The sequence below is a fragment of the Leuciscus leuciscus genome, assembly GCF_965113295.1.
Source record: "Leuciscus leuciscus genome assembly, chromosome: 10".
Taxonomy (NCBI): Eukaryota; Metazoa; Chordata; class Actinopteri; order Cypriniformes; family Leuciscidae; genus Leuciscus; species Leuciscus leuciscus.
The window spans coordinates 37,620,967-37,636,441 of record NC_138734.1 but is presented as its reverse complement, the minus strand read 5'-3'; the positions used below and the strand labels follow the sequence as shown (position 1 = coordinate 37,636,441).

Sequence of the window (15,475 nt, the reverse complement as noted above, 5' to 3'; positions counted from 1 at the left end):
TAAACAGGACAGAGAGCACAAGGGTGAAGACAGCTGCCAGATGTGGCTGCTCTTGTACTCTTTTTCATTCAGCCATCTGGCATGTGAAGTTAAACAAAACAAGCAAAAGCAGTCTATGGACACCTCAAAATTAACCAGTTATAAAGAAAAACAAAAACATTTTAAACTAAATTTACTCAAAACTAAAAAATATATCTATTGGCGAGGCATGACCAAACAATATATAGATCTATAGAAATAACAACCAATAAAAATATGTTGGTAAGAAGAAATAATAATTAAATATTCATAACTAAATACATTCATGTCAAGAAAGAATCCAACAGTTTACGCAGGATTAACTATCCAAATTAAAGTTTTGTTGTAAGTTAATTTCGCTTGACTGGAAGGATGGCTTTATTGATTTCTGTTCATTACACTGAGCTATTAGCAGATTAAACTCAATAATTAGTTCAGTTGATAAACTGGCCTTTAATAAATGGTAGGAGCTCTGATTCAAGGTTGAAATCATTGTGATCCTAGAACCAGGTTGAGTTTCTATGTAACTATTTCCATAATGTTTCCAAATCAATATGAGTTTTTCAAAGTCAATAATCTCAAAATGGCCAAATGTATCATTTGTCTCAACACTAGCTAACACTTTTCAGTCAGTTCAATAGTCAATATATGTAGGCAACTGGTTGTAGGCCAGGACAAGGAAAATATTGTGGGCACCAATTTGCCTAATGTTCCTTGGAAAGCCTAAACAACAGTTTCAGCTATGTGTTTTGTAGGAACTACTAGATTGTAACAAATTACTTCAGTGAGGGAGACAACTACAGATAAATATCAGTTTCAGTAGGCTAAATAAAAAAAGAATAGAAAAGAATAGAATAGAAAATCTACCAGTTTATAAACATTTATAAAACGAAGTACAGTTTTACTGAACAGTATCGATACGCAGACGAGAAACAGCGTATTTATCCAGTGAGCTGAGAGTGAAAATGATAGTTCAGAATTAGTCATTCATTTGCAGCGTGCTTCATCCCCCTCTTGTTTCCTCTGTGAATAAGCACCAGGGTTATTTGCTCAGAGTCAGCGCATCTATGTTCAAGCACTTGAGATTAGAGCCTGCCTCATTAGTCTCATTGGAGACTAATGTTTACCAAAGACCCACCTCGCTCTGGGCCTTTTGTTGCTTTGTCTTTTTTTTTTTTTATTCAGCCTCTTGAAGAAGGCCTGGTTTTTATATTAAAAATGTCAGTTTTGCTAGAAAATGAGAAAGAGAGAGAGAGAGAGAGAGCGAGAGAGAGAAAGAGATAAAAAGAAGGGGTGGGGGTTAAAAAAAGTTCTTCTGACGTCAATGAGGCACGACACGTGCTAAAAACAAGAATCTCTTGGCAGTAACCAGGTAACAAGCATCATGCTCAAAGGAAGAAGGGACGTTCTCAAAGAGCACAGCGAGAGGGAACAAGACATTCGCTTCAGTGTTTCAAGTTCATCAATACGTACAGTTCACACATGAACCCTAGTCTTCTAAAATGTGCTCTCCTAACTGATGCATCATAGATAATATGGCCGTGTACAGTCCATTTTCCACTTATGTGGTTACTTGGAAGCATAATGTTTGGCTTGATGTGGCGCGCAGTATTACTTTAAATCCTTTAACGTTGTATGTTTATATTCGCTTCCGGGAGAGATACTTTAAGTGAAAGAGGAATATTCTGCTGCCACTGATTCTTGCTGGTCTCTGTTGTGAGGTAAACACCAAACTGTGTTTCCACAGCAACCTGGTCACACTTTACATGGGAGACAGAGGGAAAAGAACAACAATTACCACGAATTCAGACCTTGAATCTAGAGAGCTGTCAGAGAGACAGGGTCTTATAGAGTGGCTATCAGAAGAATAAACCACATGTAGCTCTTTGTTTCAGAAGAGAGAGAAAATGGCATGTTCCAAAGAGGGGCTGTGCTCTTGTTCTAGAGTAGACTGAAAGCCCAGAGGAAAGGGAGTCCTTGTCCTATAAAAAAGGGCACTTTGAAAAGCTGCAGGAGGCTTGATTCAACACCATTTTTGTTGCAGCTCTTAGTGTGGTATATAAAGACAGTGCTTTTTTAACCTGACATGTGCACTTCACTCCAGTAAGAATAGGCCATTCATTTACAAAATGTGACTTTTTTTATGAGGCCATCAATGTGTGGTTTATTTCCATGCATAATATTTCAATGTATATCTTTCAACCTGATAACTGTTAGTTGCACAAACTGTAGAAAACTAGGCATAAATAATAAGGTTATTAAAAATAAAATTTGTTTGCTTTGTAAGCCCGTCTGGATCGTCCGATAGAATGGGTGAAGGTCTCTGCGTGTTACTGTCTTTCCGCGTGGCAAAGTATTTAATTCCATTTAAGCTTTTATCAGACTCCTTTTTATATCGACCTCGAATTTAGGATAGATTGGTCAGTTATATAATAGTTTAGCAATACATTTGATTGTTCTATTTAACTCTTTACTTATATTTTAGCCATTCATATTAGGAAGCTATGTTGCTCAGAAGGTCCTCACGCCTTGTTTAATGTGGGTCTCACGATCACAAGCTCGCCAGCTTCGGTCACCAAACAGAGGTAATTTCTATATACCTGAGATTGGTCGCATTCACGCTTACACAATCTAAGATACTTTGGTATAGCCCCCATGGAATTGCATACACTTGAATTTAACGTAACGTTTACTTCAGTAGAGGTATGGCCACTACTACAGATACAAGTCAACCAACTTTACTTCTCTTATAATAGCTTTGGATTGGCCATGCCGTGGTTTCCCATGTACACTTATCTAAAGTAAGATTAAATTAAAAGGTAAGACACATTTAGATTTAGGTTGGTCAAGCAGCACTTTTGCTACCCTAAACGGAAATTCACTTCTTGTCTTTGCAACCACGTACACTTGAATTAGCACACCCACAGCAGTTAACAAGATATCTCTAAACTCTACACACCTTATTACCTTTTGGTTTACTTCTATGGGAATGAGACCTTTGTACCAGTCGCACTGAGACATTTCAAATGATACCAAACATGTATAATACTGTATGATAATTGTTCATATTAAACCATATAGATTTGTGGGTGAATTCAGGTAGGGATGGGTGAAGAGAAAGATGTGTACATTGGGAGGTGATCAACTCAAGAGTGATTGTGTCTCGAATGGGGATGGTAATATAGCAAGTTCAAATGTTAATTTCCTTTGTTGGTTTTTTTGTTCCTTTGAGAGTAGCCCTCTCTTCCAGTTCTTCCAGTTTTTCCAGCCTTACACTAGGAACAAATTACTCTTTTTGTATTACACTATCCTTTAACAAAATGTTAAAATCCTCTGGTTAAATTCAAACTCTCAAATATCTCACACTCCCATTCAATAGCATCCAAAAGGAATGTTTTTTGTTTTTTTTGTTTTTGCTCAGAAGTTGCTCTTTTAGAATTATAATGGAATTCTCAGTTATGTTTCAGTTAAGTATCACCTTCTCAGATGTTTATCTTAAAAATCTTTGAGAAGTAAAAAAAAAACACAGAATCAAACACAATACTATGTGACATATAGTAGGAGTGTAGAGATATAAAATGGATGTGGATAGATTAGCTAAGATTATGTGGTCTTAGAAGAATTTGTTCAGACATATTTGAGTTCACACTGAAATAACTAAATTCTGATTGCAGACGTTGCTATCTTGGAGAATCTAAGCATATTAAAATGTATATAAGAAAAAATCTGAGAGGCAGGAGACTACTGCAATATTATCAATTTATTATGTGAGTCATTTCAGTGCTTTCTGTGTAAAACAACTGATATATTTAAGATCTTGTCTGTAATATTATCTTCATTTTGGTCCTAAATGTACATTTTAACATTCTGGTATGATTCCTCTTATTATAATTAGCAGAAATGACAACACTTTCCTTCAGAAACTACCACAACTGACTCAGAGAAGAGGAGTGTTTGTTTTTAGTCTGAAGATTGACAAAACACGTTATTTAAGCAAGCATTGGTGGAGGAGAACTGTTGCCACAGTTTGGTCATTGATTTACCCTAGTGATAAGAAAACAATTCTACTTGAACTATTTATTAGGTAAACCGCGTCTTTAAGATGAGGTCAAACGTTCCTTATAAAATCTTCATGCATGTACAAGGTCGAATGCAGAAGGCATTTCTTGTCACAAACAGACTTGTGTCATTTTGAAACAGTTACGAAAAATATCTAACAACCCTAAAATGTACCTCCACATGACTCATAAATAGTGGATAATTTTCTAATGTAAATCTATATAACATAACAATTGCTTCTACCTATGAATCAATAAAATATTTTTTGAAACTGACCCACATTCAAATGTTGATAAAGAATGCAAGAAAAGAATGCATGAAGCTTAAAAAAAGAGGCTCTATTCTTTCCTTTGATATATTGCATGTTATATCATGCATATGCTGGGGGCCATAAAAGTTTTGTGAAAATTATTAAAAATGCTGACGGTGACTAGCAAAAAAAAAAAAAAAAAAAACGTTGGTGGTGAAAGAGTTAAAGCTTATTATTCAGGTTGCAAGTCTAAAGGATATGGAAAATAATTACTAAAGAGTATGGAAGGACTATTCAATTATCAGCAAGTTAAAAGTACATCAAATCATCCACAACCTAGAAAACACTCCCTAAATCTCTGCATGAACATGCCAAGGATCATTCTGAAGGATCTGCAGCATACAACTGAGAATGTGTGAAAGCACAACTATAATTTGCACAAAAAAAAAGTGACCCAGTTGCAATGAGGGCAAATATTCTGTGGTCAGATGAGACCAAGATAGAGCATATTCACCAAAATTCACAATGATATGTGTGCTGTACGTTCACACCTCAAAAAATACCATCATGCTATAGAGCTGCTATATGAAAATGATGAGAAAATCATACAAAAAATAATTCCTCCTTAGTCTACGCAACAATTATAAAGTAGAGTGTCAGCTCATTATTAAGAATCATATTGGAGAGATACTGCACATATATCAGAATATCCTAAAGAAGACACCTTTCCTTTATGTCAATACAGCTGACATTTTCGTTTGACTTAATAAGCACTTTAATATGAAGACTGCTCGATGTGAGAGTAAGCGGCATAAAAAAGAAGGAAGGAAAGGAAGAGAGTGGCAGTAGATGAGACATTAAAGAGCGAGCAGTGGGAATTGAGAATAGAGAGAAACGGAGATCACTGAAATGAAGTGATATGTTACAGATCATAAGGGAAATTAGACTAGATTTAATAAGTAGTTTATCAAAACAGTGTGAAAATCAGACGAGAACTGACAGCTGCTAAAAAAGGACAATGAATATAACAAAAATGATTAACTAAAAAAAGTACTAATTTAATTTCACTGAATAAGAAGATCATGTCAAAAAAAAAAATTTGGAAGACCTGAGAAAGTAATATTATTTTTATTTTATTTTTATAAAATGCTATGGAGCTGCTTATAAAAAAGTTAAATAAATAAAAAATAATTATGCAATTATTGATCAATGTATTTCCGGAAAAACTGAGGACATTGTGTGTGTGGTTTAAAGAGCCACCCAGGATGAGCCGAGCAGTGTAACTGACCATGCATCCCTCCTTCAGCCTTTTCAAATGTCAAACATGGCTTTAGCAGATCACACAGTCAATCTGGCCCCTGGCCAGCCCAAAGTCAAGCCACTAAGTTAAGCGCTAGCCAATTAAAATGCAATCTTTTCTTGCGTGTTGTCGTCTGTGCATATCAAGCGCAAATTAAGCTCCTGGCCCTTTTTAGATTAATCCTTGCAGACTAGGTTAATAGTCCAGAACCGTAGGGGTCGTCTGCCCCGCCAGAGCGTGAGGTGAGTGGCGTCATTGTGCGAGTGAGTGATCCTTTAGTGCAGTGCCAGCCAAAACCTCAAGGAAGGACTCGGATGCCCCTGCTTTCAGCTGGAGATTGCTGCATGAACTCTCAGAGTGACTTCATTTACTTGTTGAAACAATGACAAATCAAATTAAAAACATGGACAAGGTCAAAACGAGATAAAGTACTGTATGTGTGTTCGTCCCTTAGTCGTCTTTCCAATAGTATCAAACGATAACATCCGGACAACAAGAGAGCAGAAAGAGCTCTGTTAAGTCTGGTTTCCCCACTAGTAAGGCAGGGCAAATGTGATTGGAAGGACACTCAGGCCTGAATATGGTGCCTGTTTGCAGGGCTCTATTATCTGGATATGTCACCGTTAAAGATACCAGCACTCCAGTCCTGATCTGTCTCTGAAACATCCCAGACAGGCCCCTCTGAGACACGCTGCCGCTAATGTTTGGAAAATGAGCTTAGCAGCTAAGTCTTAATCAACAGGGCCATATAAATAATACTTCCATTAGACTGCCACCTAAGCCTGCTAAGAGAGGGATGAATTTGTCATTTTTATGGTATTAACAACACATACTGAGAGACAACTGAGTCCTCTCCTCATTAGAGCAGGCTAAATGTTGACAAATTACATGCTAAAAAAACAAAATGTTATTTTAAAATATAATAATATTTCACAACTTCACTGGTTTTACTGTATTTTTGATTAGATGAATGCAGCCTTGGACACATCTTTCAAAAAATCTAGCGCACCTCAAACCTTTGAATGGCAGTATAGCTGCTAATTTCTAAAATTAGACAAATGGGCTGATTCACTGTATAAAATGGCCAAATTTAGTGTAATGAAATTACACATCAATGGACTTGATGGCCAATGAATGGTGGATCCATGGGAGTTTCCCCAACAGTTCATAAAAATAAAAATCGCAGACTAGTTTTCTTTAAAAATGCCATGATTTCAATTTGTCTTGTCAAAGTCAATTTTACATCTGTGTTGCTTAAAGTGTAAGCATGACTTAAATCATTCCATCAGTATTAATTTAGACTAATCAAATCTAAAGACCATATTTTAATAGGCAGACTTAAGGGATTTGGACCGAAGTGTTCATCTCCATCTCTCACTTCTCGCACTGTTGCTTTTCTTTCTTTCTGCCACACTCTTTCCATCCTCACATCAGCAGGAGGAGGATAATTGATCAATCATGCTAATTGAACAGTCTGGCCAGCTAGCTCACAGAAGCAGATGTGCCAATTTGCATTCATTAAGGCAGAGTCGGGTCTTAATCACCACACAAGCTTTGATTGACAGCACAAACAATTCAATGCAAAGCTCCCAACAAAACAGTAAAATTCAGCTCAGCAGCTATAAAAATAAATGCAATTATCTTGCAAAGTGTGCATATTTACAGAAAAAAACTTCACAAGTCTTACAGAGGCGTTGTAGCACTCGTACAAAAGTGCTCTGATAAAATGACGATTGATTTAACAGCTTTGGCAACATTACTGATATAACACAGAGTCGTGTGTTGTGTTGAATGTCCCAAAAATCCCCAGACCCAATGACATCAGCCAGAGTGTTGAATAAAAGTCCCTTATCAAAAATATCTCCCTCCCCCAGTGCCACAGCATAGCCTCATTTCCTTCCTCTCCTCCCCAGACACAGGCTCCTTACTACATCCACATCCAGAGCCAATAGAAACTGTGAGCGAGCTCTTGTTACGAGCTCAAGTGCTTCTATACGAACATGAATATGCATAGCATAGCTAATACAGTTGCATGGCTGTTTGGAGGCGCTTGTATGCCGATTGCAGCTTCAAAGGTTCAGATGAAAAGCAAGAGTGACTGCTTTTGGTCCCATGCTTGTGATAAAACAATGGTGTTATTCACACGGAACAAAACAGGAATCTCATGCAGAAAAGCTGACATTTGGGAATGGTCAAGATTTACATATCCTGCGTCTCTTGATTATGCCTTTTCCAGGAAATAATTCTCAAAAGAATTACTCGAGACTAAGGCAGCAATTTTCTAAAATTCTGTTATGTGCAAACTAATTAAAGTGACAGTTCACTCAAAATGAAAATTGTTTCAACATTTATTATGATGAGAGAATTTCCGTTTTTTGGGGTAAACGGTCCCTTTAAAAAATGATTGTATTATATTTGATATGCTTTCTTTGTTGATATGTTACAGTGGTACTGTCTACTGTACTGGTCGGCCTTTGAATATTTCTTCAGGAAAGAAAAAAGCATTTGCTTTTTAAAACCACACACAACAATGCAAGCCTCTTACGGAGGCCTGAAACATTTGCCTGAATCATTCCCTGATTTGCTTACTATTTGAGCCAGGTAAATGACAACTCAGACAACAACTAGAGTATTGCAAAAGGTCAGCCGGCCGTTCACAAGAGCACACCCACCGGTTCGGTTATTTGCAACATGGTGAGAGTGGTGGAAAAAAGTCATACATGTAAATCTCAAAGCAAACATACAGTACGCCATGTGAATGTAATACGTCTGCAGCCTAACTTCTCCCAGCATTCAATGGAAAGGCTGTTAGCTGGGATCACTAATGTGTTCAAACCATGATAATATGGGCTAATGAGAATGGACTGATATCAGCATGGCTGAGTAATGCTCTTGAGAGCATCTAACAGAGGCGAGGGGGTAAAAGGGACAAATGGACGCCACATATCTGCTGTGAAGTTGATATCTGATTTCAAGGAATCCTATGTGCACACTGAGAAGCCTGTATTCAGAATACCAGTGTAGAGCTACTAAGATTTCATTACCTCCAGTTGGAGAGGAACAAGAGAAAGGATGATTTAATTATTTTAATTACCTGCAGCAGCTTTTTCATTTGGAGCACAAACAGAATTCAATTTGAAACACAACAGGAACTATAAGGACATTCTTTAGACAGGACAACTGTAAAGTATTTTCACTCATTCATACAGTCTTTGTCCACCTTTTTATTCATTAAAATTGACGTACAGTAAGAGGAAATTCAATAACGAGTCAAATTCAAAGGAATTAAAGGAATGTATTGATATTTGTTAAGCTCTATTACCATAGAGAATTATTTCAGCTTGTTCCTCAGTTTGTCAAAACAAGGAAATATCACGTGTAGAATAATACACTAACATTGCGCAAGGATAGACTTTCTGTTGAGCATCTCAACCTGAGACCAGTGTGATAGAAAAGTTTTTACAACTTGTCAACTAGTCATGATCATGTAAAGTCACAAAAAATGGTAAATATCGCATTGAAAGTGCATCGATACCAGAAAGAGACCAATTATTATTTTAATGTCCTTGGTGATAACTGATAAATGGAAAATATCAAAATTATATTATTATTAAATCTACTACTTGTCTTAATAAATTAAAAAGAACACACTAAAACTTCAATCATTTTAAATGTTAGGCATCACAACAATATAATGTGCATGAAAAATGATTCGCTAAAGATAACATTTTACAGTATTGTTAATTTTGTAGGGTTTTAATTATTAATCTTTTGTGAAATTTAGAATACTAAAAATAAAGGAAATAATCATGCACAAATAAATATTGACAATACCAATAATTAAAAAAGAACATCATAATTTAACAATATGGTACTAATATATTGTGCATCCCTAGTTCCAACCACAAGAATTACTTCAGTAACTAATAATTAGACGAACAATATAGAGTTCACAGCTCAAATAATACATGCATTTATGATGTACAGTAACTAATATAAAAATATTTCAAAAAATATGAGCCCTATGGAAAATATTTTCCACCATAGACTCTCCTGTAGTAAATTACTGACAACACTTTTTGTTTAACAAATTAAAGAATGAGACCAAATAATTGTATGTGCTAACCGCATGACATATTCTGAACCCATAAACAGTGAAAATGTCTTAAATACATCAATAACCTGACTTATTTCACAAAAGGTCAGAGAACTTCCACGGTCTTTATAAAAGTGAAACGTATGGGGCTGTTCTATTATACACAATTTCTAGACTGAGGTCCATCATACATGAAAAGTCCTTTCAACTCTACTTCCTTTCATATTCTCTGAGCAATGCAAAAGGTGAGAACAAGGACAAAGTGTGCTAGTGGAGACCCAATACCGTGGAACACCAGTGGTCCTTAAAGACCCCTGTGAGACGTTGAATGGACATGCTCTGAGGAAACGCTCCATCAATCCTGCGCTGCTACTCAGTAAATAAAAGGGCTTGCTTCAGACCCACAGCCTTTGAAAAGGGAGACACAGATGGGATCGCGGCCACTTTTAATCAGACAGAGAAGTGGACAGGATCCACAAAGGGAGATTTCACGCAACGCTTCACCTGTCGCCTGGAGTGTTATTGAAGTTGAACCACAGTGCGGCAGGCGCACAGTCGCACACACACCGAAAAACACACATGCGAATGCTACTCTTTGCTCAGGCATGGTGATCTCGGTCTAGCGCTCCGGTACTGACTGCGGGCCAGACTTGAGACAAAGTCCATAGCCCTGAGCCTGGTCGTCACACTGTGCCCTACTCACACATCCATCTGTGGAAAGCAATACATCTGTTCCCCTGACTATGCAAGACCAGGCCTTTTGCTACAGATGGTGGTGGCAAGTAGGAATGTGACTTTTGATTTGACTTTTCACATGGAACAGGAATTTAAGCAAGTCAATAAAAAAGCAGCAAAGGATGCATTTGTTCTAGAGGACAGAAAAAAGTACAAAATGTGTGATTGTTTGTGTGGCATTTATCACTTTAACACAATTTATTTATTTAGATAAGTGTAAGTGCCTCCATGTGAAACACATTTCACCAGGAGAAGGCAAGGAGAAAGAGAAAAAAAAACACATATGGGAGGTTTAGAGATGGCGGTATTGATTTGTTAAATAAATGTTTAACTCTTCACCTATTCTTTGACAAGCTTACTGCTTAACAAAAACAAAAAGTAAAGATTCAAATAACACTGGATCTGTGAGAAAGCAGTTTCTATAAAGCTGGACAAACAGTCTAAAGTTACTTAAGAAAAAGTACAACGAGGAGGAAATGGATCAGACTCCCACAATTTAGAAAAATATCAAGAACCAAACTTTTGTAGCCTGTAAAATTTTTAATTTTCAGGGATGCACCCTATTATAATTCAGGCTGATACTATGTTGGGTGAAAACTAATAAATATCTAATATTAAAAATGGTGTACTATTTTGTGTGAAAGAAATTACACACTAAAAACTAAAGATTCAATTTAAGCATCAGAAAATTATGTAGAGTATGAAAAAAATATTTGCTGTAAAATTTGTCAAAGATTACATTTAACAGTGTTATTAATAAATTATGTGTTTTTAAAAGAATAATTCATTGTCATCCATATGTTAAAAAGGAAATAATTGCACAATTAAAATATCTAATATCAGCCGATACATAATGATAATTTATTTACAAATAACTAATTTAATAACTAAATAACTAAAGACAAAAATGATATATCATACATCACTAGAAAGAAATACAGTTTTCAGCTTTCAGTGTAGCTTGATTTCAAATAAAGCAGCAAACTTTACAATGCATTTTTTCTTTTTGTGAAATTTTGTTTGAAATTTGGAGATTTCATTTGGAGATATCAATTTGCCCCCATTTAGCTAAACAGGAGCTGAACTTGAGTGCCTAAATTGTACAGGGTGTTGCCAAGATGGCCGAAGAGTGGACTGACATATCTTAAAAGGCCTTTGGGTTACTTCCTCTCTTTGTACAAGCCATTTGATTAATAATATCACTATATGGTATCCTCTTTCAGAATTGCACACTGTACAATATGAGAACACAGGCCTGTGTTGTTATGGATACAATCAATATTGCTGAGTACTGATATCCGTTGGTTATATCGGTATACTGTATAACTCCTGCACAGATCTTTACATGTGTCTCTATGGAGACAAGCTGCCTTCAACCAAAATCAAAGTCAACAGCACTTTTGATGGAAGTCCAGGGCTGATATCTCTGCTCCTGGTTTCTCCAGCACTGTAAAACATGTAGCCAGAGAAATGAGAGTGGAGGCTTCAAAAGCTTATTTCTGCTCTGCTTCTTTACGGCTGAAACATGGCCTCAGAAAGAGAGCTGGCTGTGGGCGATCTCTGCAGCTATGAGTAGATGCTGGCCCACTGAGCAGGGACAAGGCTGCTTTGTTGGGACCCTTCATGCATTGGGTCAGGCTCCTACACAGCGGGCCGGAGGGCCGACGTGGGAAATGCGGCAGCTTGCCACCAGCTTGCGTTCCACATCAGTAAGCGTCAGAAAGAAATCTGCTGACGCCTGATTGTGCAGATATACATGTCCTGCATGTGTTTGTTGATGTCCTACAAGACAACTGCAGGATAAAGCTAACCTTTTTTTTTCACTTAAAAAAAGGCGTCGAATGGCAATTTACAACAGCAAAGAGGCTCTTTAGTCATGCAAGAGGACGTTTTGCAACACAGAACACAGTGATTTCCCGTTCTTTAAAATCACAGAGGGAAAGGCACAAAGCCACTGAGAGGGGGCACAGCATCAGCAACCTCTTTAAAAGCTGTTGTAAAGAGGTAAAGCTGACATGGGGTGGCTGTTACATAAGGGGAGAGTGTGTCCATTCATTTTTAATGCAGGTGAGGGCCCTCTCGTTGCAGAAAAGAGAGCAGATGGGCCACTGATGGAGAGCTCAGGCCTTGTGGATGGCTCTGTGCATTCTTCTGCAGTTCTGCCATGCAGGTAATTCACCAGCAAGTGTCATCAGCATGAATAAAAGATAACTTGGCCCAGCTGACTCCTTTTATGCAGTTTTAGACTTTAAAGGAATACTTTCCCCAAAAATGAAAAGTCTGTCATAAATTCTGTTACTCACCCTTATGTCATTCCAAACCTGTATAAATGTCTTTCCTCTGCAGAACACACACCAAAAAAAAAAAACTTTTTTGACCATAAAATGAAAGTTGATGGTCCAAACAACACTGGACCACACTGACTTTCAATATATGGACAAAGAAATTTTTCAAAGTGTCTTCTTTTGTGTTCCACAGAAGACAGAAAGCCATACAGGTACTGTATGGAACGACATGAGAGTGAGTAAACCTATCTAGTCTAGTAAAGCGAACTATCCCTTTATTTTACTTAAAAAATATCTAAAACTGCATAACAATTCATAGGATTTTGTGAATTGCATTCAAATCTTGCTTTACAACAGAAAATATCTATTGAATGAGGATGCTATCACGAGTACCATGCAGACAACTGAGAATATTTGAAAGACTAAAAATATTATTTATGCATAATATGCAAATTTGTATTCACTTATGCTAAAACCTTTAATGATAATTTTTCTTTGTCTGTATTACGCATGCTACATTGATTTTTTTCTTTTTTTTCTATTTAGTAAGCAAGTGAGTACTGAATGATAAAAAAAAATGTAGAATGACGTCAAAGAGACGTTTTGAATGCATTTTTGTTCTTAGCTCACTGATGGTCTCGACCTATAAATGTGGAATGTTGCTTTTGAAAAATGAGGACAGTGCATGCTTGGCAAATGCTGCTTTCTGTGTACTGAACACTACAGTAGTATGGTTTTGGTTTGCACAGCACTCATATGGCCAGCTGGGAAGGCTTTATGATGAGCACACAGTTTTACGAATTGTATAAATGGGACATTTTTTACACACTCATTAATTGAGGCAAACATGAATGGTGAAAAAAAAAAAAAGATGCCATGTGCCCAGTTCAGTTAGGGGGCTGTTACATGATTTATGCCCCTTTGTCAGTTGTGGTACTCAAATACGTCTGGACTTATCAGTGGCTGCAGACGTCCTGAACCCTATCTAAGCACGAATGAGAAGGAAACTGTCACATGCTGTCCAGACATCAGTTTGTCCTCCATGGTACTATGGAACAACACATGCTGAACATTTGTGCATAGATAATTTCGGAACTTCAACTTAAAACTGATTGCTATGTTAGACGTTAACAAATCACAACATATTTTGAGAGAATTAATATCTCATACTTTGATATAAAGTATTTGCATTATATAACAAAATATATAAAAAAATACAAATACAAATAAAAACTGGCAGTTAAAATTGAGGGGAACTTCATGTATTCACAAAAATATTATCTTGGTTGGTTAAAAGTAAAAAGTAAGGAAAAAATGGCTACAAGAAGTGAAAATATTTCTGACAAAAGCTCCAGCATAATTTATTTGCAGAAGCCACTAGGTTTTATATTATGTTTTCTAATGCAATGAAATTCAAACATTTTAAAGTCAATGTTTTAAAGTCAATGTCCAAAAGTCCAATTACCTTTTGGGGCTTAGTGCATCAAAAATGACATTTACAGTAAATGTAAAAATCCTTCAATCATCAAAGACTGGTCATTACAGGAATCAGAAGTAGGCCACACTCACCTCTACAATGTCAGAGTTGGTTCTGCTCTCGTGGGGTTCGTTGTATTCTGTGTACTTAAGTAGGACTTTGTCCATGTCAGTGCTGGCATACTGAAAGAGTTTGTTTGAACTGTTGAATATGATCAGGGCAATCTCACAGTCACACAACACGCTCAGCTCATAAGCTTTCTTCATCAAACCAAACTTCCGCTTTGTGAAGGTGACCTGTGAGGAAACAGAGAAAATAACAAGACATGCTCAGTAAATGTTGCTTTATACACAAGACACAGCTTGACACTAACTTTTTTGCTCAACAGCCAGTGGCTAGTGGTTTTCCAAAGTTACTAGCCACTCAGCATTATCACTGTCCACAATTTTGACATCGATATCATGGGGAAAACCTGCCATATAGAGTTGTTTTAAATATTATATCATAATTTGGCAGCAGGTATTAGGCTGCTGTCCCTTTAAGACCTGATGCACAGATCCGTTATAATGCTACACATGCATTTTCTTTCTCAACTGATTACGTTCACTTAAAACATAACTGACTGTGTTTACGTGAATACTTGCCAAGACCGGCATTTTGACATTATTTTGTGTGTATTTGACTGTTTAAGCGCAATAAGCAGCAAAAAAGAACTCAATTTATATGCACACACTTTGGGTGTGGGCACAAAATCTGTGGGAATGAGTCAAATTATGCATAATCCCATGCTGAAATTCAAGCCCTGTAACACCAACAATATTCACCCGGAGCAAATGAAACGAGTGAGTGAGGGAAGGCGGGTTTGTGTGTCAACTCGCTGTCAGAGAGATGAGAGAGCTAGAAAGCGCAGCTGGTATCGTGCGTCTATGCTGCAGAAAATGAGTATTGGAAGCATTTCAGATATTTCAGATATTTCGTATCGAAAAATCTATATTTTTGACAACACCGCATTGGACTTAGTTTATGATGGATGGATGGATGGATCAAGTATGGTAACCCAATTTGTAACAACAATTTTTTTTACATTTGTACATTTTTGTACATTAATTTTGTCCTCTGCATTTAGAGTTAGTGCACACATTAGGAGAAGTGAGTAGTGAACACACTCACTGAGCAGACATTTTTGCTGCGGTGCCCGGGGAGAGATTTGGGGTTAGGTGCCTTGCTGAAGGGCACCTCAGTCATTTCCTGCCGG

The 15,475-nt window shown here is 37.0% G+C and overlaps 1 protein-coding gene and 1 long non-coding RNA gene across 16 annotated transcripts in view; one reads left to right on the top strand and one right to left on the bottom strand.

Annotated features, from left to right (window-relative positions):
- The window catches only part of LOC309508127, a 746,145-nt gene that overhangs the window by 218,840 nt on the left and 511,830 nt on the right, over nucleotides 1-15,475 (top strand). The window lies entirely within an intron of this gene.
- mef2aa (myocyte enhancer factor 2aa) overlaps nucleotides 1-15,475 on the bottom strand; it is an 85,431-nt gene that overhangs the window by 32,058 nt on the left and 37,898 nt on the right. For all 15 annotated transcript variants that reach the window (XM_082182554.1, XM_082182557.1, XM_082182558.1 and 12 more), the window contains one exon: nucleotides 14,313-14,516. In XM_082182554.1, the coding sequence (XP_082038680.1) occupies nucleotides 14,313-14,516 (204 nt within the window). The remainder of the gene's footprint in view (nucleotides 1-14,312; nucleotides 14,517-15,475) is intronic.